At 44.3% G+C, this 27,344-nt stretch overlaps 1 protein-coding gene across 8 annotated transcripts in view; it reads left to right on the forward strand.

Annotated features, from left to right (window-relative positions):
* The window catches only part of Tln2 (talin 2), a 392,497-nt gene that overhangs the window by 361,343 nt on the left and 3,810 nt on the right, over window positions 1–27,344 (forward strand). For 7 of the 8 annotated variants that reach the window (XM_033756129.1, XM_033756128.1, XM_010641220.3 and 4 more), the window contains 5 exons: window positions 9,801–9,906; window positions 10,858–10,982; window positions 23,278–23,403; window positions 25,526–25,588; window positions 25,680–25,907. In XM_033756129.1, the coding sequence (XP_033612020.1) occupies window positions 9,801–9,906; window positions 10,858–10,982; window positions 23,278–23,403; window positions 25,526–25,588; window positions 25,680–25,907 (648 nt within the window). The remainder of the gene's footprint in view (window positions 1–9,800; window positions 9,907–10,857; window positions 10,983–23,277; window positions 23,404–25,525; window positions 25,589–25,679; window positions 25,908–27,344) is intronic. The other variant, XM_010641224.3, reaches the window with a different exon arrangement.

The following is a 27,344-nucleotide window of genomic DNA, read 5'->3' on the forward strand; positions in this document are numbered from 1 at the left end:
GTATTTCAAAGAGAATTGGTGTCTGTCCTGCCGCTGGTCTTCCACACCTAAAAAGGTCACATAGTGGATCCCCTTCCTGTCCACAATCTCCCTATCTGGAGGAGAGCCCAAGCCTTTTCTTGGCTGGGCATTCTCAGTTTTTCTCCTTTGTCCTGTACAACCACATGAGCCAGCCAGAGTGTTTGAAGACCCAAAGAAGTCTGTCCTTCAGTTGAGGTCGTGTTGCTATTCAGCAACAGGCCTGGGACCAAATCCCAATTATCTTTACTCCAACTCTGTGCCCATTCTGGCATTTCACTACCTTATCCTTAAAAAACAAGTTATCCCTGATGTTAACCATTTTAGGTCTTCTAAGGGTCTTGCTATTTTTGTTCGGCATCCTGCTAACTATGGTCAATACTGATGAAATCTTTTGGGAGAATAGCTCATCTGGGGTTCTGAGCTTTGTGTTCCCACTGTCTGAACCCCTGTTAGAAATCAAGGTAAAGCACATAGGCTGAGGAAAGAACATCTTGGCAGACACTCACAGACAAAGGGCCTCAGCGGTCAGATGAGGTAGGTGTGTCGTGATACAGTGAGAGTGTTTCGACCCAGGAATTCAGGGTAAAGAAAATAAACCCAGCAAGGTTTCCAAAAGGTGCCTCCTTCTTTATGAGGCAATATACAGTAGTCATCCCTTATCCTCCGAACATATATTCCAGGAGGGTCACAGATGGACAGATCTATATATCCTGTGTTTATTCCTGTGTATAATCGTCTGTGATAACGTTTAAGTTTAAATTACACATAGTAAGGAATCAACAACAAAACTAGTGAACAGTCAGTCATTACAAATATATTTAATAAGTGCATTTAGGGTTAAATGAGCGCTTCAGGAAAGCCAGGGCTCTGGGGCTGTTCATTCCAGGCATTTTCCGTTTACTTTTCAGATGATGGTTGACCTTGGGGGATGTGGGTAAGGGGTGACTACTGCGTGTTCTGAGTCCTTTAGAACCTGGTTATAGCGGAACATTGGATGGTGTCCAATGAAAGCAGGGTGGTTAGAATTCAAATCCTGGTCATGCCAAGTAAAATAGCTCATGGCCCCATTTCTACCTGGGCTTCAGTGTCCTCCGCTGTTCAGCAGGCTTGTGTTGACGATTATATGAGCTTCCCAGGAAACTCAGGACTCGGCTGAGAGGTCTGCTGAGTGCCTTCCAAGGTCTCCTACCTGGAAGAGGCTGTTTCCAGGCTCGCAGAAGTGATAGCCTCTGCTTCCTAAGTGCGAGCTCCCTCCTTCACTCCGTCTCTTCTCTTCGTTTGCTCTCGTGTGCCTTTGTTTGTTTTGTTCAAGGCAGGGAAGGAAGCGGTGCAGGGGCCCCTTCTTTCTGACTCCTCTCTCTTCCCATCTTCCCATGATCCCAGTCATACCTAGGCAGGTTCATTACTAATGTGATGGTTGCTCCACCTTTGCCCTGGGTGAGTCACCTCACAAGAGTGTCGCTGCATGGGAGCCCACCTCCCAGCTTCGTTTCTGCCAGAGCTGTACACACATAGGAGAGGACAGGCAGCCTTGGAGATGGCCAGTGGAGTGGTGCGATCCCTATTCACGCTCCAGAATAAAAGGCAGCTGATTTGGGGGAGAAGGGCTGCTTCTCTCTTAAGAACTTTTTCCCATTGGAGAAGAAAACAGCACCCTGACAGCATCCCCTCCCTGACCTCAGGCCGACTTCACACACTACCCCTTGTTGGGCAAGCAGGTGAGACGAGGCTTCTCAGTGTATTTGGGGAGCATCTCTCCAAGGGGCTGGCAGATGGCTGTCCACTGGGACCGAAGGGTCCAGAGTCTCCCAACATTAAAGAAGGTCCAGGAACTCTACCCCGGCTGCACAGTCAGAGGGCCTTGCTTAAGGGCTGCCTGAGCAGTTGAGGGGGTATCTTGGGGCCTGGAGATTAGGAGGGAAGAAGGGAGACCACTCCTTTCTTTCCCCAGGCCCTGGTAAGAACGCCCTGTACTTTATGGCTGCGTGTGCTTCTCCTGTGGCTGTTCAGTTGTGTTCTGTCATGGATTCTTCCTATATCCACTCTAGTGCGGGACTCAAACCTTGTGTGTCACCGACTTGGGTACTGACGTATCTGCTGAAGGTGACCATCTTCATTTTTCATCGTTGTGTACAGGTATTGTCCTTTGCACTCCATGCTTCCAGTAGACACAGGAATGTTGTGTTTCTCCCAGACTGTTCGGAGGATTTTGGAAGCTAGGGCTAAAATGAAATTATTAGTATGGAGAAGAGCCAAATGATGGTAAAAACTAATTTTATAAAATAAAAAGTCCATCATCTCAACTTTTGCAATAAAATTTTGTTTTTTGTACCTTAAGGGCGACAGGTGCTGATGGCTGTGACCATCAAGTGAAATAGCGTTGTATGTTTACTGGTTCATGGATATATTTTTATTCCCTTTGGCAAGGGAGACATATCTTTGAAGGTTATTTTCTAATTTAAAAATATAAGAAAGAAAGAAGCCTCTTTCCAGGAAATTATCATAATTCCACAAAAAACTTCAAGTTCCTAACTAAAAATTACAGAACCACTGTGAGAGCTCTATCGCTTAAGGTGTAAGCCTTTATCAGCATCCAAGTTCTGCTGCTGAAAGTAAGTTCTTCACACTTCATATTGTTCGTCCTGACTCCCTCGACAGAGCAGACTTTGAAAAGATCTGGGCTGGAAGGAGGCTAAGAGCGAGAAGGATTGTGACACATGAGGGGCCTGCAAGCCACAAGTCTGAAGAGGCCAGGCGCCAGGAGGCACAGAAAATGAGAACACACCCAGCATGGAAACTCGTCTGAGTTTTCGGAGGGAGTGCTACCGGACAGACTCTGAAAGGCAGATTGCTTTTTTAAAGACATCAGAATTTTGTTCAAGTTCTCTTTAGGGTAGAAGAAAGGATATTAAGGTTAAATATTTACAGGTGATAGGAAAAAGCAATTAAAAATAAAACTAGACCCACACACACACCCTACCCCTCGGTCTTTGCTGAAAGATCACGTATGGCCAAATGACTGTGGTATCTCTCTTGTGAAGCAAATCAGTCTAACCTAGAATTGTAGCGGGTCTTAGGGGAGCCCTCCTGCGATGTATGAAAAATTGATCTTTGAGTGTAGCAACTCAAAGAGAATAGGTGGACCTTGAAAGCGGAACACAGGCCAGGTAATCATCCAGTTTTTACAAAAGGGGAAAGAAAAAGCTCTCAGGAATCAAGGTTTAAAGTATCCACTCATCTGGAGAACTAAGTTGATTCTAAGGTATACAAGGAAGATCCTGGGTCTTCTGTAGTGGGTCCCTTGTCTTAAATGTAGGACATAAAAATGTGGATTACCTTATGCTGTTTTAGCCTTGTTCAGATAAAAGACCTTAGAACCAGGGTCTTCATCTTGTCTGGGTACTATGTTCCAGTAGCACTTTGAAAAAGGCTTAAAGATATAGAAAATAATATCAACATCCATGCACCCACATTTGTAACCAACTTTGCTGATTAACCTATTATGTTTGCTTTAGGCCCTTAATTTTAGAGAAATATTAATTTTGGCTCTTTCCCAATCCTGATTTCTTTTTCCCCTCTATGTAGGCACAAATAAGTACATGATTTTAACATTCTTGAACTTTTTGGATCTTGAACTTTATGGACCCCTTTTAGCTGAAAGCCCTGGGCCGTTTGCTGCCACCTCCCACCTTCACCAAAGAAACGTGAGCACAGACAGAATGGTCCTTGAACTGAAGGGGGGCCATAGACCCAGAAGTTCACTGGGAACCTTTTGGAAAATGGATTCCAAATCTAGATCCCTGTCTGAGATGTCCTGCTTTTGAAGAATCCATTCACCTCTCCACAACCCAGGATTTCACATAGGCAGGCCCACTTTCCTGTTGCCCTGGGACCTGCTCAATGAAGCTTTGGGGACACCCAATGGAAGGGTGTTAGCCACCTGCATTTACTGTATAATGCAATATTAATTCTTGCAGGGCAGGAAAGAGCTACCTTGCCTTACACTTCTGCATTTCCTCAAAAACTATGAGATCTCTGACAGGGTTAAAATTCACTTCTGTTAGCAGAACTGAATGAGGATCTGTCTGTTTGCCTGCTATTAGGAATTGTGTTGAATTGAGGTGGAATAAAAATAGAACTCCTTTCCTCCTACCTTAGGTAATGTAGGGGTAGTTTAATTTAGAGGGCTAGGTGTTCACAGAAGTGGTACTTTCTCTGCCTCAAGGGCTCTTCTGTTAAAGACAGAAGTCTAATCATTCTACCGTGATAATTTAAGTGACTCTCCCACCACACCTGTAAATTTTTCCAGCTCTAATGAGGCATAACTAATATACAGTAAACGGCGCTCATTGAAAGTGTATGACTTGAGTACTAACAGGAGTGCATACGCCTGTGACAGCATCACCACAATCAAATTATGAATAGATTTATCAACCCTCAAGATTTTGAGGCAGCCACTGACCTGCTTCTTATGAATATGCCTTTGTTTGTAATTTGTGGACTTTTCTATCTATGGAATCTTAGATCGTGTGCTTTTGTCTGAACTCTGTCAGTCCCATCCACACTGCTATGTGTAATGAGTGACTTGTCCCCTTGATTGCTACGTAATATCCCTTTGTATGGGTGCGTCCTAATGTGTTTACCATTCACCTGCTGATGAACACTTGGGCTGTTTTCAAGTTTGATTATTACAAATAAAATTTTGAAGAGCGCTCATATACAAGTTTTCTACTGGGATGTATTCATTTCTCCTGGACAAATACCTAGAAGTGTTAGTGTCATGAAGGGTTGGTATATGTTTAACTCTTTGAGAAAACTACGAAACGCTTTTCCATCGTGGTTTTACTGTTACACACTTCTTGCAGCACTGGGTGAGGATACCATTTGCTCTACATCTTTGTCTCCACTTTCAGAGTCAGGTGTTTTAGTTTTAACCATCCTAATGAGTGTGCAGCAATATCTCATTATTTTAATTTACAGTATTGATTATCTTTTTATGTACTTGTTTCCCTTCTGTATATCTCATTTGGTACAGAGTGTGCTGAGGTCTTCTTCCTCTCTGGGGGTTTTCTGTTTCATTGAGCTTTTAGAATACGTTCTGCCATTACGGTTTGGCTCTGGAATCTACCGCAAAAGATTCGTGTGTTCAGAGGTTGGACGTTTTGGAAGGTCATCGGATCATGGGAGTGCTGTACTCATCAGTTGGTTCATCACCGATGAATCCATAGTTGAATGTGCTGTTATGGGGCCTGGTTGGAGAGGCAGGTCACAGGAACCATGACGAGCTTTCCTCGGCCCTGGCTCTCCCACCGTACCACTTCTCCCATACTGCGCACCGACCTCCCGTCTTCCACGTTGTGGGGTGGGTATTAGGTATCAGCGGTGAGAAAGTGCCTAAGACTCCTGGGTACAAGTTCTTTTCAGATATGTGCTCTCTCGGGGTGTGGCTTATCTTTTCCTTTTAATAACAGTGTCTTGCAGGGGCAAGGGAGGCAAATGTGTAGCACTGAAATGAAAATAAGAAAATGACAGCACTGCAGAGTTGAGGGGGCAAATGTGCGGATAGAACATGGATAAATATGAAAGTAAAATCAAAATATATCTCTTATACCTCAAGTAATGAGTCTTTAGAATGAACTGATAGAAAACATTGAAGATGAGCTGAATTTTGTTGTTTGCATAAGTCATCCAGTTATTTTTAGAACTGTATCCACTTCCCGGGCTCTTCTTTTGAATGCCGTATTCTCTGTCTTTAAATGTCACCATTGAAATATACTTTACATACAATAAAATCCATCCATCCAAAGTGTACCATTCACTGGTGTTTAGTATACCCACAGGCTTCTGTAAGGGGTATCGTAATTGGTTATGAGAGCGTTTTCATTACCCATAAAGAAAGTTCACCCCTATTAGCAGTCACGCTCCATTAACCCCACTCCACTCTTACACCTGGGCAGCGACCTCTGCCTCTGCAGATTTGCCTGTTCTGGACTTTTCATGTAAATAGAGCCATGCAGTTTGGTCATTTGTGACTGATTTTTTTTTTCCACTTAGCATAATGGTTTTTAAATCTATTCATGTTATATCAGGTACTAAAACATCATTCTTTTTTTATAGCTAAATGGCACCTCATTTTATGGATAATGATAACTATTGACAGTCAAAAGCTTTTATATATAATGTTAATGAAGTCCAATTTATTGATTTATTTCTTCTGTAGGTTTTTTGGTGGGGGGGCAGGTGCCGGAGTTCGAACTCAGGTCCTTATGCTTGCAAGGCAGGCAGCAGCACCACTGAGCTAAATCCCTAGCCCTATAGTTTTTTTTTTTTCAGCCATCTGTTGAGAATCTTTACCAATCTAGTATTACTAAAATTGTTTTCTTGATTTCTTTTATATAGTTTTAATTCTAATATTTACATTATAGTGTATTACTGGTTAATTTATATGTATGATGAGGAAAAAAGGGAAAGGTTCATTTTCTTACCTACAGCTATCCAGTTAATCCAGCACTGTTTGTTGAATAAGACATCTATCCTCCCTGAACTCAAGGTGCCTTAGCACCTTCATTGAAAATTAGTTTATCATATATGTAAATCTGCTAAGGAGCTCTTTCTTTGTTCCCTTTATCCATATGTCTATACACCAATGTCATGTTTCATTTATTGTATCTTTATATATCTTGAAATTAGGTAGTTCTTTTTCAAAATACTATCAGCCATTCCAGGTCCTTTCTACTTGTTATGCATTTTAGGATAATCTTTATCAATTTTTTTTTAAACCAGTTGGGAATTTGTTTGGGATTGTGTCGAACTGATAGATTAATTTGGGAGAAGGAACGTCTTAATTTGAGTCTTGTGACCCACAAACCCAGTATATCTCTCCCCTTTTTTTTTTTTTTTGGTCTTTAATATTTCTCAGCATTGTAGAGAAATGTTGTGGAGTTTTTAGCGTTCAAGTCTTATATTTCTATTGTTATATTTAACCTAGCTGTTTAATGATTTTTAGGCCTTTATAAATGGCACTACTTTTTCACGTTTTCATTTCCTGCTTTTCATTACTCGTGTATGGAAATGTAATAGGTGTGCATATGATGACCTTATAGCCCGTGATGTTATTAAACTCATTAGTCTGAGAAGTTTGATTTTTTACGTACAAATCCCTTTGAATTTTCTCTGCAGATGTTCATGTCGCCTTCAGGCAAAAATGCTTTATTTTTCCCTTCCCCTGCATATCATTTCTTTTTCTTGCCTCTTTTGCACTGGCCAGGCATTCTAGTGCAGTGTTGATAGATGTGTGTGAATAAAATTCTTCTTATTCTGTTTGTTTGTTTGTTTGGTACTAAGGATCAAACTCAGGACCAGGACCTTTTGCTTGTGAAGCCGGCATTGCAACCTCTGAGCTAAATCCCTGGTCCTCCTTGTTCTTGATCTGAGGGGAAGAAAACATTTAGTCCGTCACTATTAAATTCTAGCGCTGCCACCTTCTGTTAGCCACTGCAGAGAAGCCATTTAACGATGCCCCTGGACTTCTTAGCCACTCACACCCAGGGCTGTAACCATTCTCCACCTGATGTCCTTACAGTACGCATTGTCTTAGCCAAAAATGATGCACATCTCTTACAGTTAAGTGGTGCAGATGCCACCACCTGAGTCTGGAACAGTGGTTCACGGGAAGAGCTATATATGAGAACCACCTGAGGAACGTGAAGAACCCTGATGCTCAGGCCATGCAGCAGGGGAATTCTATTACTGTCCCTTTGTATGTATTCATTTATAGAATCTCACCACAACTTTATAAGGAAAGGACTGTTGTACCCATTTATGACATAAACTGAGGCTAGGCTTACAGAGAGCCAGGACATAGAGTGCAGTGAGTCCAGAACCCACATGTCACCAATGGCCTGCCCACTGGCATGATAGAAAGTAAGAGGCATTTTCCTTGCTTCCCTCCACCTATCCATGGTTTTAGTGTTCTTCTGAAACGGGTCTTCAAAGTGCTGTCCTAGGGCAGCTAGTCTGTTTTTCACTTATTTGTTCATTTTTTCACTTTCCGGTCTGTACTGAGTTCCTAGAATCTGTAGCATTGTGTGTGTGTGTGTGTGTGTGTGTGTGTGTGTGTGTGTGTGTGTGTGTGTATCCCCTTTGAGTGAGAGAATGAGAGTAACAGAGCAAGTGGAATCATAGAACAGTAGCAAATATAGAATGAATTTAAATGATTACTAGAGGAAGGAAGGTGGGGACGGATGAATGTGAAGTAATCCTTGAAAACCATTGGCTGATTGTTTGCATTTGTGGCACAAATGTCATCTGTACCCTGGTCTGTCTAGGACTGCTCACAGTGAGACCCACTAACTCCTCCAACCCCAGTTTTGCTAAGCTTCTGTTAGAGTTATGGTGCAAAGGAATTAGGCCTGGTGTCCAAATGCCATCTTTTTCAGACTCCTCAGAAAGACTGTGCTACCTGCCCAGGTGGAGAAAGGTGTGGGGAACCAAGAAGGGAATTAGCCCTTCCTGAATACCTCCTGTGTCCCAGGCATCATGTGAGCCACTTTTCAGCTGTTTCTTTGTTTGATCTTTATGCAGCCCTAAGGGCAGGCACGATCCCAATTTTACAGATGAGAAACAGTGACAGGGGTCCAGTGATTATTCCCCAGTATCCAGCAAGGCCCAGTTTGAACACAGGCTTATCCACTTCTGAAGTCTGTGCTTTGTCCCTAAGTCAGAGTCAGACTGTGCAGAGACAGCAGTTGCACTTTTCTCCTGACTATCCTAGCGTGTCTGAAGATTCCCCTCATGAAGCACCAAAAAGAGTGCAGGAAGAGAGGTTCAAACTTAGGAAGGATTAGGATGGTGACATCAGGATTTAAATCCATGGCAAAAGAGGGTGTGAGGAGTTCTGTTCTTGGGTGAATTGGAGAAAAAGTGATCTGGTGTTATCCTTAAGAGGTTTTGGTTTTTGGTTTGGTTTGCTTTGGTTTTGGTATTGAGGGTGGAACCCAGAACCTTCTCATCGATCCTCTTTCCCAGCCATTTCTTATTTTGAGGCAGGGCCTTGCTAAGTCACTAAGTTGCCCCGGTTAGGCTCAAACCTATGAATGTCTTGCCTCAGTCTCCCAAAGTCCTGGGATTACAGATGGTGCTACCACACCTAGCATACAGGTTCTAATACCTTGTTTAATACTACAAGAAAACAAAAAGCAAAAAAAGAAAAGTCTTAAAAATGTTTGAGCTAAATCAGAAGAGGGCAAAAGAGGTGCCTCTTTCCAGGACAGCTTGTGGCTGATATCTTGGAAATGGATTGTTTGTTCGGCAACAAGCATCCTGATCACCAGCTTTTACTCACATGAAGACTTTGTCTGCAAGACCCCGCGAGTAACGTTTTTCCTCTGGTCCCAAATTTACTTAGTTTCAGGTACCAGTGGACCTTAGTCTGGGGCTTTTGTCTTCACTCACAATGTTCTTAATACTTGGGGTAATTTTCATGTGTGTGTATTTGTTTTATATACAAACAAAGTATGAATACAAGATAAGTAAGTACTGTCCTCTTTGGGAACTATCAGAAGGGACCCTACTTGCACCTGCAGTTCCCAGCTTCTCATGGTTCCCATGAGGATGCTGAAACCCAGTGAGTCCGAGAGTTCTCCCCCAAGATCCTGAAGTCACTCAGAGGCAGAGATGCAACTTAGAACCAGGGTGCCTGACTCTTAAGTCCGCCAGTAAAAGTGAAACCTGTCACAGTGGTTCCATCTTCCTCATGCATTTGACTTCTGCACCTATAGATCCTTCAGAAACCAACCCCAGAACTCAAGCATCAGCTGGCTGCTTTCTCCAAGCGAGTCGCCGGCGCCGTGACTGAGCTCATCCAGGCAGCAGAAGCCATGAAAGGTGGGTCGCACCCTCTCACTTCCACTTCCTTGTGCAGGGCTGGGATCTGAGGGAGGCTGAGTAGAGGAACAGCCCAGCCTGCACAGGCCTGCACCGGAAAATGCAGCCAGGACTGGAGTGAGGTGCTTTTTTACAGCTTTTTACAGTTGTAAAAATGAATATTGTCCCTGCTGTAAGTATTTTCTCCAGCCTTTGTACTAAGTACAGTGGTACCTCGGTTTCTAAATTTATTTGTTCCACAGCTTTAGAAGAGATGGTCATGTTGGCATTTGTGTGGGAAAAATAGTCCATCACCTGATGTAGATTTTGCAAACAAAAACATAATTTTGCCAACACGATCGTTCTTGAACCAAGGTGACATCCTATTTCTACTTAAATGGTGTAATCCATACAGAACTGCTCACTTCTCTTATGAGTCTTCCCATTTAGATTTACATGCATTTTCTCTCACCAAGATATTTATTCTCATTCAAATAACACCCTCATGATTAGAAACTGTGCCGAGTGTGCTGTGTGTACACCTCTTTGTGCCTACAAAGAAGCAGTCCCTTCACCAGGGCAGGTTTCCTGGCCAGTTTCCCTTCTCTTGATTTAGGGGTAGAGGGTAGAGGGTGCCCCCCTCCTGTGTTCCTGAAGGAGAAGAGCAGCCATGAGTCTCCTGAGGGTGCTACTTTTACTCATGAGCTTTAGGTTAGAAGGCAAGAGTGAGCCCAAGCTGTAGTCCCTGAGGTCTGGACTTACTGCTCTGGGAGGTAAGGTTGTGCACACAACTAACTTAGAAAACCAGCTTAGGTCTCCTCTTATTCCTGTATCAGATGGTGCTAGAGACAAGGTGCCCTGGGACAGTGTGGGCTAGGCTCCTGGGGCCTCCCTGAATGCACCTTCAGACATTGTAAGTAAGCCAGTATCCCGTACCGACCAGGAATGACCCTTTCTTTGGACTGATTTTAGGAACAGAGTGGGTGGATCCAGAAGACCCAACCGTCATTGCAGAAACTGAATTGCTGGGGGCTGCAGCATCCATTGAGGCTGCTGCTAAGAAGTTAGAGCAGCTGAAACCAAGAGCAAAACCAAAAGTGAGTGTTCGTTTAAAGTTGCTTCTCTGGTGTCAATCGGTCTCCCAGTGAGTGGCTGTGAAACAGAGCTAAGGGTGCTGCAGGGAGCCTGTCTCCTTCCCAGTGGTTAATCTAGCAGGCTGCAAACCTGCTCGGCCTGCCAGATACTTTTTACACAGTGTGGAGAAAAACTAGTGGGTGGATCTTTCAAGTTAACCACCCAAAACATAGCTCTTGAGTATCCAGCGGAAGAATCCAGGTGTTTGCGATCTTGATTTAGTTCCATTCTATAAAGCAGGTGGTGGATGCTTCCTGTCAAAAGTTCCTATTACTGGATATGAGACTGTCAGCCTGGAATTCTTTGGTTTATGCCTTTTACAGGGAAATCACAATGCTGGGTCTCTCCTTTTATTAGAATCACAGAAAGCAATAGGAACCTCAAACTGGGACCCAGTGGCAAACTTTTTCACTGAATACGGGAGACTATGGTTAGCTGGTGTGTTTTCTGTCTAGGTTTGTCATCTAGATAAATGTTTAAAAGTTACAGTCATGAGAGTGTGTTCTGAGAAATAGTCACTGAAAGGAAAGAGATGCTTTTAGATTGAGCCATCCAGATGAGAAGCGCTAACCTCCCACTCCGTCCACCATGGCCTTCTTCAGTACAAAACCAGAGGAGGCTTCTTTGTTTCACGTTGGCATTCACGCAAGTCCTCACTGTCTCCTGTAACTGACCTTCCTTCCAAGGACCCACATGCATTAAGAAATGAAATCTGGCTCTTTCCCTAAAAAAAAAAAAGTTGGACAACACCCCATTTAGGTGAACCTAAAATTCTATCTTGACTTGTAAGAGTGAAGGGTACAGTCTGAGCACTGAAATGTACCAGTCCACTCGACAACAGTGCCTAGGATGATGTCACATGTAAAACAGACACTGTGTAAGGACTCTGTTAAGGTTGGGAGGGTTAAAACCTGCCAGTCCCCAGAACTGGTCTACTAGCTGTTACCCCACTTTTGGTAAAGGTTTTTAAATTTTTCTCATCAAGATATAATTTAACGACTTATTTTAGGGTCCATGAGGGTTCTCTCTGCTAGCCTCTAACTATAGGTCCTTGAGTTACTTGCGTGATATTGTTCAGAATTTTTCCTGTAAACTTAAGAGCTAAGAATGCATGTAGGGACAAATCTGTTTTCTGAGGACCTCTTTGTTTCTGTGTTGGAAATCAACTTACTTATGAAAGAAAATCATACAAGAATCAACAGCTGGCCATCATTTAGAGGTCTGGTGCTAACGTTTCCTTTCCCTTCTCTGGTTTACCATACAAGGTTCCTTTCCAAGAGAGTGAAAGACCTGCATTGGTGTCCGGGACACTTTTACTCTGCTGGTGTTAATTTAACCTGATCCTTTCACTGTATTCTAAGAGCTCCTCTTCCAGGCCCTTTGTTTTACTGAGCTTTGTCTGTCTCAGAATCCCAATTTCCCTGGCCTGTCATTTATTAACTTCATGATTCTTGATTCCAAAACAAAGTTAGGAGAGTCCCTACCCCATAAGATTGTTATTGAAACAATTAAATTAGCTGATACAGTTAAAGCAGATAATATAAGAACACAATGTCTGGCAAACAGTACAACTCAGTAAATGGTAACTACATTACCGTTATTGCCTTCCTCATCACTAAAAATAGGCTTCTTCTGGGACCTTTTATCCTACCTTAGGGTCTTTTATCCTAAGAAAGTGTTCAAAATAAGAATTACTCCACAGGTGGGAAGGGGGACAATATCCAGTGCAAGGCATGTGCCATTCTTCCAGGTACTTTGCATGGGTTAGCTTGTCTAATCTCTGTAAAAAGTGCCTGAGGAGTCCAGAGGCCCCTTCCCTTGCCAGGTTCAGCTTCCGTGACTAAGCTGGAAGGTGTGCATGTGGGCTCAGCCCATGCCGTTCCTTGGGTGCATAGGTCCCTCGGCCTTTGTGGTTGCATGTGTCTTGGGAGCTATTAACCTGTCCCAAGGAGGAAATCCAAGATGAAAATGAGCCTGTGTGTGGGAGAGGGGTGCTCCTTGCAGTCTTGTTCATACTGATGAGAAGTTAGACGCGGATGCCTCCTTGAAGGAACGTAGGGCAGCTGTTAGGAGTGATGGCTGCTAGGACCATGTAGCATGAGGAAGATGCTCCTGGAGTGTTGAGGGCAGAAATGATACACATTTATAGGCTTGCAATTATGACTAAAAAATGCTTGCATATGAAGGTGATAAATGCAGAATGTACAATCAAGGAAAAGGATGAAACTTGGAAGATGGAGGAGTCTGTTTGAATTTTTTATACAACAGTAATAGCACTTCAAAAGTTAGTGATGACTGCAGAAGTAGGTGGATGAGGACTCCCGCTCTACTCTAGGATCATCCACCAACGTATTTACAGGAGAGCTGAGTGACCCTTCAGGGAAGGTCAGAGTTAACCTGACTGATGATTTGAGTCATTAGTTATGGGCACCAGCTTTAGATGACTCTTCGTGTTTATGTTAAGGAAGGTGCTTGGTACTTCTAGAACATTTTTCCAGTGGTCTGACGTCTCTCTCCTGATGGACCAGGAGCTCCTGGCACTTGAGTACTATCCATAGAACTGTTTCAGGACCAGGATGTAGCTCAGTGGTGTTGCACCTGCCTTGCAAGCACAAGGTCCTGAGTTCGATCCCCGGTACCAGGGGAGCTGGGGGGAAGAACTGTTCTGAAGAAGCCATCAACCCAAACCATGGTTTTTGTTTCTGTCTAGGAGGACCATCTACTGTAATAAAAATTCTGCATGAGATAAAATATCTACCTTACCTTTACAAAGGAATGTAGTGCTACAGTTTGAAAGATTGATAATCTCATTCTAGTACCAGTCAGTGTTTTGAGGTTGTTTCTCTTCATCCTCTCTGTAACCTTAAAAATACCCTCCCGGTACCATAAATAAATAATTGCAATTACATCCCTATCCCCACAACTCTGCACACCCCACTTCACAGGTGCACACATGCGCATGCCCATGAATGTCTTCCTTTCCAAACTGGAGGGCATAGTTGAGGAACAATTTGGGGGAGGGGTGATGATTTTGCTTAACCTGTTCTGCTCACATTGCTACATTCTCCAGTTTCCTTTGGTCAAGAAACAGTTCTTGAAGATAATTCTGGTATATTCCCACCCTGTGCCCTTCAAGTGTAACCATCTCCTCTTACCTAAATCTCTCAGAGATGAATGACAGGTAAATATTCACTGCTGAGTCCAGTGTTCACCTGGGGAAACGGTGTCAGGGTGAGATGAGACTGTCCGGGAGCTCCAGGGCATGTGTGTGCCACAGCATCGCTCGTGCCACCATTACCACACACGCAGACAGACCTGAGCCCCACAGACAGGCTGGGTGCCATGATGAGCACCCCCTGCAGCCATACTGTGCCTATTCTCAAGCCCGGTCAATCCTGGATGCCTTTTCTGCAGGCCTCTGTGTGATATGTTTGATATATTAGGTTGTTATTTAATCCAACTATATATCAAACATATTCCTACAGTGTCTTGCCCTGTCTCCGGGGGTTCCTAACAGAGTGTATAAGGCAACAGGAGAGAACATGTTAAACTCACAAGTAGATTTAGAAGATGGAGTGCTCATTGCCTTTCATTATGTTGTATTTCACTTCTTCCTGTAGCATTTGAGATGTGCATCAGTATTACTAGATTACTTGTTTATTATAAAAACAAATCATAATTATTGATGTTTCTTAAGAGCTTGAGGTATTTTGTGCAGCTTGTTTGTATGAAGTGAGGAATTCTTAAGAGTCATGCTTGATGAAGGCCGGCGATTTAGTTCAGTGGTGTCACACTGCCTGCCTCGCAGACACAAGGTCCCAAGTTCAATCACTGGTACTAAAAAAAAAAAAGAGAGAGAGAGAGAGAGAGAGAGAGTAATGCTTGATGGGAAAAATGGAAGATTTGAGCTCATGTCTATGACATGGGTTAAAGGCCAAGATTGTAGTTTGCAAACATATTGAGATTTATATTTTATTTTTGGTTCATTTTTGTCCTGATCTTCAATTTAAAAGTTACTGATTTGGGGGCTCAGGATGTAGCTCAGGGGTAGATCTCTTGCCTACCATGTGCAAGGCCCTGGGTTCAATCCCAGCACCATTAAAAAAAAAAAGAAGGAATTTTTATGATTAAGTTTTGATTGAAAATTCAAGGAGCACAAATCAATAATCTATAGCTTTCCTTACAAATAGCAGTGAAATGTATAGAGCACATTCGCTCTACCAAGTGTATAATCTCAGGACTAACTGTACATAATTAAAGTGGTGCAGGATGGACTCTTAGTCTGTTGAATTTCCTGTTATAGGTGAATTTGCCAGCAGAGGTTGATGATAGTTAGAATAAGTCGACAACCAGAAAGTAATTCCATAGCCCAAGTGGCTGCAGCAGGAAGTTTGGGTTTATGATCTAAAATCCAACTTTTTCTGATGTATGACAACTGCCATTGGGTGGCTTTGACTCCATCCTCTGAGACACCAGCCTGCGAAGTGTGTGTGAGTCCATTCTGAGTTCTCTCACCCAAAGTCCTTATGAGCACTGCTTTCTGGGAAGAAAACTATTGTGCTCATGCTGGGTTCTTTGGAGGAGAAAGGAAATATAGTTAAGAGGACTCCTAAGTTATGTATTTTTAAAAATCTGAGCATGGTGGCACACCAAATCCCCATGAGGCTGAGGCAGGAGGATCACAAGTTCAAGGCCAGCCTGGGCAATTTATCGAGACCCTGAATCAAAAAGTAAAAAGGGCTAGGGATCATAGCTCAGTGATGCAGTACCCCTGGGTTTGATGCCCAGCTGGGGGGAAAAAAATAGCTTTGAAAGTTATTCCACATGAAGCCCATTTGTGTAAAATGGTGGGACTTTGGGTTTCTTTTGGTAATTTTGATGTGGGTCAACATGCTCTCAAACTGGTGGTTATGGTGAGTGCCCAAAGGTGACGAGGTGTCCAGAAAGAGAGAAGCAGCAGCAGCGCCTTCTGTATGGTATAATATGGGCTTTGGTTCCAGGCCAGGAGACGGGACTGTGTGAAAAGGAAGTGTATGGAGAGTTCAGCCAGCATACTTTCCCAGGTGACTCCCCAGAGGATAGACCAGCGTGGCCCTGTCAGACCCTTATCAGATTTCTCTGTTAGATTTTTGAGAGAATTCTGTTATCCTCTCTTTGCCCATAGGCATTCAAGGACCCCTACCCACTTTTTGAGAGCATGACAAAATCTTTTAAGAACTTTTGCATCAGTCAGAAACAGTAATTGTTAGGGCCTGGGATTTAGCTCAGTGGTTCCGATGCCTGCCTCACAAGCGCAAGGTCCCGAATTCGATCCCGGGTACCAAAAAAAAATCCAGAAATAGTAAATGTAACAGCATTTCAATAGTACTAATTTTCATTTGGGAAATTAAAAAGTAATAACATAGCAGATAGCCCGGGACAACCCCTCCTGAGATACGAGTCATGCAGACCTGGAACTTTGCCCATGGGTGCTGTGCACGCACACAGCATGGCAGGATGAAGAGCATGCATCTGCCTCGTTGCAGCCGTGCCCTGTGGGGGGCCGGGCAGCCCTCCAGGTCCAGGCTTTTGGAAGTTCCAGGTGTTCTGATATTCGCCTTTTGTAAAATCCAGTAAGGGACGTGGGCCTCCAGGCCTCCAGTCCTAGGGTCCTCCAAAAAAGAAGCTGGTCTAGTGCTTGTGCAGTTTGGTCAAAGCCTCCCCCAAAGTGCCATTCACTTCAAAACCAGAAGCAAGCTGCTAGTGGCAAAGCTTGCTGCAAAGAAATGGAGAAACTTGGCCGGGAGTCTAGGTGTTAACCTCCTCTTCCCCTCGAGGACCTTTAAAATATATGCAAAATGTTCCTACTTTTATACGATAAATGATACCCAGTGTATTATTATATTTTGTTTCTGATGCAACCAGTACAGCCTTGTTTTTAATAGCCAGCCTTCTGGAAGACTTTCAGTAACAGGGAGATGCATAAAACCTAACGGAAAGGTGATACCATTGTACCTGCTTTTTGGTCTGTGTAGAGATTATGAGAAGAACAGTGCTTAACTTTCTTGCTGTCAGTGGGCCAGTCCCTCAATGCTGGCTTTCAAGGAGAGAGTCAGAAGTCCGGGTCTTGACTTTTGGGCCGTCTCTTACTGGTATCTTTGGCTCCTTCAGCTTCAAGTTCATGGGGATTGAGGGAGGCAGGGTTGCGGGAACAGAGAGGCACCATAGAAGGAAATGCTCTGCCTGTGCCCAGCACTTTCCCAGGAGGCCATGCGGGAGGAGGATGGATGGGTGGGGGCTGTCAGCGAAGACACTGCAGGAGGAAGGCGGAAAAGAAAACAGTTCCTGCTTATTTTAGTCAGTGCTTGCCAAAAATGTAATATGCAACTATAACTTGTCTCAGCTAAAGTAGAAGAGTGCACTTGTTCCTCACAATACAAACAGAAAGATGATGGACTGGTACCTGGAGAACAGCAGGGCCGATCCGGAAGTCATGTGTGCGACAGCGCAGGGTGGGGACCGAAGCCCAAGTTGCCTGTCAAGCGCCTGCCTGGTCATATGCTCAGGAAGATGCTGGAAGCTGTGCCTCTGTCCAGTGTGTTCTTTCACGCTTCTTGTATCTTTGGTTTGTGTTTTCATTTGTAACTAAGTGGTAAAAGCAGGAGTGGCTGGGGGTGAAGCTTGGGGGCGGAGTGCTTGCCTTGAGCTGTGGCTGTCACACAGGGTTGAGACAGATAAACCAGCTAGCTTAGCCCCAAGTCCAAAAGGCAATTTTTAAAACCACAAAAGAAATGTAGTAGAAACAATAATGAAATTAATTACTAGTCATCTGAAGTATCTAATGTGAGTCAGTCATGCTTTAAATATACAAATCATTTTCTTCTAACAGCCATGTCGTACGGGTAGGAAGGAAGAAGAAGAGTCACTGTGAAGATTATGTTCTCAGAGTTCCTGAAAGGCCAAAACCAAATTAAATATGAGGAAAAGCCTCCTTCTACCCCCTGCCCCGACTGCTTTCCCCTCTCTAGCTCCATTGGGACCTCTGGCTCCTGAAACTTGAGAAAGGGAAGAAACAGAGGCCTCAAATACTCTCCTGAGCCTGGGAAGCAGGCTGGAAGGGATCCAACCCAAAAAGCAGCTTTTCTCAAGAGGAACTTTTTAAAACATATTCTGCCCTGCAGAAGATCAGCAAGCAGAAAAGCTATTCACAGAAGGAGCAGGCAGACCTTTTGGGGAGATGTTCAAAAGCCCAGGCGAGGAGAAACACAACCCCAGCTAGGATGTACTAGTCAGGGCAGGAAAGACAATGGCTAAGATCTCGTGGTTACCGGGCTAGTAGGCTTTTGAGTGGAGGGACTTGGGTAAAGGGATATTGTAGCAAAGGATGAGGGGAAGAGATGCAGCTGTGGCGGATGCTTTCACTAGGCAAGAGGAGATGCTTCCTGTATGTTAACCCTTTTCCTAATGCTGTTTTGTTACGGAAGAATACTTCTTGGTAAACTGCTATATGTCTGCATTTGTGTGTCCGGGACTAGATGTCACACCCCATCGATTGCTAGTTAAGGGATGCTAGCAACGTACACAGTTAACGGCCCATGCCCTTAATCAGGGCAGGAGCCTGCTGGTCACTGTGTGTACACCAGACCCAACACTCGGGAATGGACAGTGAACAATGCAAGTGCTTACTCCGTGTGTTCCACCTCCTCTTACCGTGTACCCTGTCCCTAGTCCCATGGTGAAGTTGGGAGACTCCTCCTGAATGGATATATTTATTCAACAAACATTTACCGCATGGATTCCTCTGCCTGATTTTGTGCTTGGGAAACATCTATGTGCCCTAGAGCAGATTAAGTCAACTGGTTTTTGTTTTGCCTTATCTAAGGCAGCAGTTCTCACAAAGTAGTCCACAATTACCTCTCTCAGAAATAAAGACTCCTGGGCTGGGATTAGCTCAGTGGCACCACGCCTGCCACGGAAATGCAAGGTCGTGAATTCATCCCAGGTACCAAAAAATAAAAAATGCAGAAGCAAAGACTCCTGGGCCTCACCCAAACCCAGTGAAGCAGAATCTGCATCTCCAACTAGAGGCCTAGGTAATTCTTCAGCAAGAGCAGTATTCAGCCTGTATTTCCATAAGTTCACCGCCTTCACTTGATGCCAGTAATTATAAAGATATATAAATGGCCTCCTACATAGGATTAGTCATAGTCTTTAAAAAATTATTGTAACAATCTAAATGAGTTTACATGGTCCTGTTGTTGTGAGCAAATATCCAGGAGCGGAGATTCCACTGTCTTCAGCCTTCTGCAAGTCAGAGAGGCAGATCTGACTGCCCTAGGCCAGGTCAGTGAAATATCTCAACTGTAAAGGAGAGGCACAAGTGAGCCTCCCTAGAGAGGAGACAGAAGAGAGCTCAGAGAGAAAACCCAGAGCTCGTGGCACCTGATCTGCAGGTTCCCCTGCACCCGCCACATTGCCACTCTCCTTCCCCCACCTCCCAGGTCCAATGGGAATTGTTCTGTCAACATCTCCTGCATTTTCAGTATGGTGCTTTCTTGTAGAAAAAACCCTTCAAAAACCAAGCCTCTCCCTTTTTGCAGTGCAATGAAGCACATGTCCTCCTCTCCATCCTGAAATTTTCTTCCTCCTCCCAGATTCTTTGCTCAGCCTGGTGGGAGTTGGAGGTCATAGGACGCTGGCAGTGCGCTCGGGCCTTTCACCAACTCCACTAGGCATCAAGATTACCTACACTGACTGCTGCTGTGTGCAGCCGGAGAAGCAGACGTGGTGGGCATTTCATCCTAATGGTGACCCCGTGGGAAGAAAGACAGGCAGTAGGGCTCATTGTAGGACTCTGTCCCAGCTGAGCCTGGTGCCGCCACAGTCGGTTTCATGAAGCCTTTCTCAGGAGACGCTAGGACTTTCTCATCGGAGCAAATGTCTCCTGATGGGAAAACTTTGTGCTCTGTCTGCTCGAGTAGGAACCCACCAAAGAACACCACAACAGTTGCCAATGCCAGAAAAGTCTGTGGGTGTCAAAAATATTTCCAAGTTGAATATCTATTTTAAACATGCAGCGGAAGACGTGGGAGAAGCCCTTCAAATCAGTTGTGATGAGATAATTGTCTCAGATCTATCTGTGCTAAGCCTTGGCATTTAATTTTAAGGAAATTTCATTTTTGTGAACCTTGAAATTTGGGGAACTGGAAATCTGATGACAGGGCGCCTGGAGTTATAAAGTGGATTCAGGCCTGGAGCCCAAACTGCAGCTGAGGCCACCTGAGACTCAAGAAGTGACTGTGGAGGCGCTCCCTCTGCCCTCCAAAATTCCATGGTGTTCCTGCTGACTTGATCTGCTGTATACTTGACTTCCTTTTGCAGAATAAATTTCTAAAAAGGCTCTTCATTGCACAATGATTAAATATATACACCTATACACACGGGTGATCAAACTATATGGTGAATATTTAGTTTTTAAATCAATTCAGGATATTAAGGCAACCAAAACAGCACAACTAAAAACACGAAAGAGGACTTCCAGAGCTGCTTCAAAAAGTGTTAACAATGATAAGCTAACTGTATTCAAAAGCAAGGAGGAGTATTTTCAGGAGTATGCTGGCAGGTGACTTGAACTGTAATCCTTTTTAATTTTAGACATTCATCATAGTTTTCAGACTTTGAATACATATATCAGAATAGTTATATATATGAGCATAATATAATGGGGAATCCTGTGCATAAGAGCCCCTTTTATGACGATGTCTTATAATGAGTCATTTTTGTATTTCAGCAAATTCTGTGTACCACGAACCCAACATGAATCCAGTAGAGATGAATCCACTTCTACTCTTGAATATTCTTTGAGCAAGACTGTGTCAGAAATAAGAAAAATCTATACAAATTCTGTCTCAGAACTTATAAAATGCTGCTGTCACTTTTTTTTTTTTTTTTTTTTTTTTTACCTGGGATCAAACTCTGGCCCTTGAACTTGTGAGGCAGGCAGTGGAACCACTGAGCCAAACCCCTGGCCCTGCTGTCACTTTTCACAACCACATTATACATTGACATTTTATTGTAACATTTTAAAAAATAAGATTGGTACCTCTTATGATTTAAAATATAGCCATTAAGAATCAGAGTTTGGAGCCGGGGATTTAGCTCAGTGGTTCGGTGGCCTGCCTTGCAAGCCCAAGGACCCGAATTCAATCCCTGGTACAAAAAAAAAAAGAATCAGAGTCTGGGGCCGGGGATTTAGCTCAGCAGCATAGTGTCTTCCTGGCAAGCACAAGGTCCTGAGTTTGATCCCCAGTACCAAAAAACAAAAAAAGGATAAGAGTCCAGAAAACAATTGTTTCCATCCTGTCTGATTTTTCGATATGGCCTGCTAGCAAGCTGGCTTTGAACCCCTGACACTAAGTCGTTTTTTCACTGATGAGCCAAGTGGCTCATGCTAATAAAAGCACCTTATTTTATTTTTTTATTTTATCTTACTGAGTTTATTGGTACTTTTTAAGTATACAGTACAGTTGCATTCATCATTGGGATCTTCTACCCTTACATGACAGATCTTGATTCTCATTTTTTCCCCATACCCCTGCCTTCCCTTCACCCACTCCACCTTCCCCTATTTACAAAGATTTTGTTTCCATTTTTTCCATTTCTCCTATTTTTCTTGTCCCTTATTTCCTTTCCCCTACCCTTTCAACTTCCCCTGCACCTTTAGCCCTTTTCTTCCTATTTTACATTATCAGTTATACAATTTGGATCTTGTTTACACTTTAAGTTTTTCAAACCAGAGAAACTATTCAGTATTTACACATGAAAAGCACCTTATTTTAAAATCAGACTCGGGGACCAGGGATTTAGCTCAGTGGTTCTGGCACCTGCCTTGCAAGTGTAAGGACTTGAGTTCGATCCCCAGTACCTAAATAAATAAATGATAATAATAAAATCAGACTTGGGCCAGGGATTTAGCTCAGTGGTGTTGCCGCCTGCCTCGCAAGCACAAGGTCCCAAGTTTGATTCCTGGTACCAAAAAAACAAGCAAACAAATAAAATCAGACTTGTGTTTGGTTTCTAGCATGTATTCTTCACACTGCCACATGACCTAGGGCCCAGAATTTCATTCCCAGAACCTGAGTGTTCTCACTATACCAGTAAGGCTCAGTGTAGTTTTCTTTCTTTTTTTTGGTGAGAATCACATAAGTTACTGTTGACAGAAACGCTTGGCACGTAGTAGACACTCTAGTGCATTGCTGTTGTACAACATTGCGAATACATTTCCCGCCACTGACTCATACGCTTAAAACCAGTTAAAAGGATAAATTTCATGCTCTGTGTATTTTACTGCACAAACAAAGGGATTGCAGTACTGCCTCATTTTCTCTGAATGCCTAAAAGGTAGCAGCCACATCGTCAACATTCCGTGAGCTGCGGACAGCTTGATCCAAATGACTTGGCGCCATAGAATGGGGGCTTAGGGGGTCGTGTAGTCTGACCGCCCCACCTTGGGAAGCTCCTTCCCACCCTGCCTGGGAACGTGGTCTTCACCCTTGCCCCAGTTCCCCAAAGCTGCCTCTCAACTTCCTGGGTCGTGTCTCCAGCAGGGCACGTGCTGGTGGTGAACTCAGAGCAGATGGCTAGTGGCCAGACAACAGGCGCACTGTAGTGTCTGGTGTCCTTCCCAAGGGGAGTGCTGCCTCCGGTGTCCGGTGATGGGACAGCTCCACCCTAATGTCCTGCTACCTGGATTGTTTTTCTACCCCTGAGCTATCTGCGGCTGATAGATAACACTATGTGCTGAGCCGCAGAAATGCAAACACCATTGTATTTCTGGTTTTGCCCAAGAAAAATGAGACTTCTCAGAACTAATAACTGTCTTGCCTTTTCTAAACTCCTTTTTTTTTTTTTTTAGTTCTGGCACAGTATGCCACCCCTCACTACTTTTAGATTTTTGATTATCAGTTATTCTGATGCTGCTAGAACTATGTGAACATTATCTTATTTGTGATGAACTTACATTTCTTTAAAAAAGATTCTGGCCTAGGGAAAAAAGTGTTTAACATTGTCACTGCTAATGGCTTTTACTTTCTAGAGTGGGTGGAGGGGAGGCAGCAGATGGGAGGCATCCTGACTTAGGCCTTTCTACCTGGTGGTGCAGTTTGTCCACAAAAACCAATAGGCACAAGAAGAGCCAGCTAACCAAGCAGTAAGTAGTGTGGCAGAAAGAGCCCTTTGTGGATATGAATTGCACATGACATGCTTTTCTTTTGATTATAGCAAGCAGATGAGACCCTGGATTTTGAAGAACAGATCTTGGAAGCTGCTAAGTCCATTGCTGCTGCCACAAGTGCCCTGGTCAAATCTGCCTCCGCAGCCCAGAGGGAGCTGGTGGCCCAAGGAAAGGTGAGTACACCTGGCTGGGCGCGGGGTAGAGCTCTCCCATAGGGAGAGCCACCCAGGGAGATTAGAGAAAGACAGGCCTGTCCAAGGATGTGCTTGCTGCACCTCCCTCCCTGAATTGCTGGTCTTGGCCCCAACCACAGAAATCTGTTTGCTTAGACTCAACCAACTCGATAAAACATTTGGCTTCTGGGCCTCTCATCTGCTTCTTGTTAAGAAATGCACCCTGTTCCAGACAGTGATCAGAGCCTGAACAAGACACTTATATTCCCACTTATATTTCCTGGTGAACAACCCAATAAGCACCAGAGTCACGGGTTTTGTACCAGCACGCTCCAGCTGCAAATGGCCCCACTGGGTCAAGCTGAATGCCGTCCAACTTTACAGCTCGCACTTTCCTGAGCCTGTCGGTCGGAAGGCCTGTGTAAGTTTAAATGTGAGATTGCTTCAGTGTACTTCATCTCCTTCTACCTGTCCTGTCTGCATTAGCATAAAAGCACAGTTGTTTTTAATGGTTCAAAAGATTAATGGAGGGGCCAGGGATTTGGATCAGTGGTTCTGCTGCCTGCCTTGCGAACGTAAGGCCCAAAGTTTGATCTCCAATACCACCAGGAAAAAAAAAAAAAAAAAGAGTAATGGTACATTGGAGTTATTCTGGATGTGGAGGTGTTAGAATTTATAATATGCCATGCATCCTGTTGTTCCCATCCATTGTGGGGCCCTGCTATCCAAACCGTGCAGAAACCTGTCAGGTAGTGGGTCTGGGAGATTTGGTCACTGTCCATCGCTGATGTTTGACCTTGAAAAGCCTTTGTTGTTGGTGTAGAGAGAGGGATTCAGACAGGAAGTTACACTGGACCACAGCTGTGCATCTCCCCCCGGAAAGTCTCTTGTGGACTTAGCCGCATCTTAGTCCAGTCCACATGCCTTACTGTTCTTTTTTAACCACCACATGGTATCTTACCCAGTTTGGTCCTGTATTTCTCTGTCCACCTGGCATGCGTACCTGTCTCTCTCCACTTCTCGATTAACCCCTGTAGATGAACATGGTCCTGATCTTGTCATGTGTATTGCTCACGCTGTGGACTGGTCATTGTATAAAGACCACAAATGAATCACCGAACAGAACACCCGCCTAAAAAAAATCGGCTACTTCAACATTAAGAAAAGGTTAGGATGGGGATTTAGCTCAGTGGTTCCACCACCTGCCTCGCAAGCACAAGGACCAGAGTTCAATCCCCAGTACCGAAAGAAAAAGAAAAGGTTGACTATGTGCTAGATGTGTTTCTAGATACCAGAAATCTGCTGATAAATGAATATGGCAGGTTTCCTGTCCTCCAAGGAACCCGTGCATTTGAGCTTTTAAAAAATTAGTGAAGGAGCTTCAGCTGATCTTAGGTGAACTGTGCCAGACCTTGGGATTCTACCTGACATCCAGCAAGGACCTATAATTACACATAGATCCTCAATTTCATTTTCAAGTTGAGATTCTCTTCTCCTACCTAGTAGGAGCCTTCACAAAGAGAGAGGCTTTTCCTCCTATAGCTATAGCTTCTAGACCTGCAGAGAAAATCTCACCTGTTGCCATGATTTCTAAGTAGAAACAGAGATTCTTCCTACTTCAGTCTCTCTCTTCTCTCCCCACCCTGACAAAATAATCTCTGTTTCCATAAGATGGGGGTCTATATCCCTTATACAAAGGGAAATGCACTCCCTTCTTTTAAGTATCTGCCAGAAATTCACAGCACACCTTTCAGGGTCAGTTATCCAGAGAGATTTACATTTTCCTTCAAGCCTTGAAAGAGTTAGACTTGTAGGCTCCTCTGTTTGAAATGAGGAAAGGGGAAGAGAGGGAGGGAGCACGTGCAAGCAGCCCGAGAGCCTCCTTCCTAAGCCATTTCCCAGAAGTGCAGTGCCTGCCCACAACCTGGGGGCCACCCTGAGCATCCCTTTTGCTTCTTTGAGGCCAGAGTCCCAAGAGAGAAAGGGATGCCCCAGGCCCTGGCCAGGGCAGTTGTGAGATCACGAGCCCACTATATTTGGTGCCAGGGCATGTGAGGGTGTGCGGGTCTGAGGTCCCCCAGGCCTGCCCACATTCACTGCAGTTTTCTACCCTGCTATCCAGGTGGGCTCCATCCCTGCCAATGCTGCAGATGACGGACAGTGGTCACAGGGACTGATTTCTGCCGTGAGTCTCCTTCTCCTTCCTCCTCATTTGCTTTGTGGATTCCCTGAGGGTGCTTTGAGCTGTGGGTCACCTCTCTGTTGACTGTCCTCAGGCCCGGATGGTGGCGGCTGCAACCAGCAGTCTCTGTGAGGCTGCCAATGCCTCTGTCCAGGGCCACGCCAGCGAGGAGAAGCTCATCTCGTCCGCCAAGCAGGTCGCCGCTTCCACAGCTCAGCTGCTCGTGGCCTGCAAGGTGAAAGCCGACCAGGACTCAGAGGCCATGAGGCGGCTACAGGTAATGGTCACTGATGCTGGTGGGAAAATACTCCTGTTGGAGCGGGTAAGTGTCGCCAAAGGGGACAGCCTTACTTCCTTGGCATGACCCACCGGGCTTCCATCAGCCAGCTCTGCCCACCATCCAGTGTCATCCTCAGCCTTTCGCATCATGCATCTCACCTCTGCTGCCCACCAAAATCACATGTCCACCTGTCCTTGGGGCCCAGACTTACTTAGGATGGCCTGGCCAACGCCTGCTCTTTTGGGACTCCTCTCAGAGTCACCTGTTACAGGAAACCCTTCCTGACTCTTGAGGCCTGGTCCCTCAGTCCCTTCCCTGTCCTGCCAGAGCCCCTAACCTGACCACCCTGAGTTTCCTGTCTGCGCCACCACTGTGTTTATCTCATGCCTGCCTGTGACCGGCTTTGGGCTTATTGGGTACCACATCTGCATCTTGGCGTCTGTCCTCCCTGACATGGCGCCTAGGTCAGAAGAGGCACTTGGTCAGTGTGGCCCCCGCTGGAAGTGAAAGCAAAGAGCAGGTTGAAACCTACCCCTAAGGTTTCCCAGAGCCCAGAGAGAGTGTTTATGAACATGACAATCAGTGAGTTACACTTTTCTGATTGTTTTAATTATAATATTTTAGGCACAATGAAGGAAATGTTTGAGTGAAAAAAAATCACATGGCCCCCACATCTTCATGCATCCAGTGTTTCATTGTTCTCTGTTTCTGTTATTAACTATCTATAAGATACTTTTGTCTGGTCCTAATCATAGCAGATACATCAGCTTTCTTTTCACTTCATATGTTATCATACACATTTTTTTCCCTTAAAGACAAGGCTCTATTCTTTGTGAGTCTCGTTTTTAATGATTGCATGGTGTTGCATCAGCTGATTATGCCAGAATCTCCCTGTGCTTCAAGCATTTTGTATGTTTCCAATTTTCTGGAATTGTGTTACTGTGAGTGTTATAATGTGGATCATTTATATTGCTATATTTGTGTAGGTCAGTGATGGTGAACCATTAGAGCTTTCAATGATAACTGCCCCCTGAGGCACATGTATCATAAGTTCGCCACCACTGATATAGGTCGGGAATAAAATCACAAAGGGAAGAAATGTTTAAGCAATTCTACCAGAAATCTGACTTTAGTTTGAAAGTCTCAAAGTGCATTTCTGGAATCTAGCCCCATTAAGTGTCTCTGACCTACCTCTTTACCTTCATTTGACCCTAGGATAAAACTAGGGCAAAACTGAGGAGCTCCTTATTTGTGAATAAATGATTCCTGACTTTGGGGCACACATTTAAGGAAAAGACCCTCAGTTGGGAGACCTAGGATCAAGGCCTGCCTCTGTCATGTAGCAGGTGGCATGATCTTAAATCACCCAGAACTTTTGAAACAGCAGACAGCTCCTTGGCAGAGTGCAGTAGAGGTCTTCTGATGGTCAGACAGGCTAGTGGACACAAAAGTGGTTTGGGATGGTCCTAATAATTCACA

The sequence above is a fragment of the Fukomys damarensis genome, unplaced genomic scaffold (assembly GCF_012274545.1).
Source record: "Fukomys damarensis isolate Sample0158 unplaced genomic scaffold, DMR_v1.0_HiC HiC_scaffold_25, whole genome shotgun sequence".
In the NCBI taxonomy this organism is placed as follows: domain Eukaryota; kingdom Metazoa; phylum Chordata; class Mammalia; order Rodentia; family Bathyergidae; genus Fukomys; species Fukomys damarensis.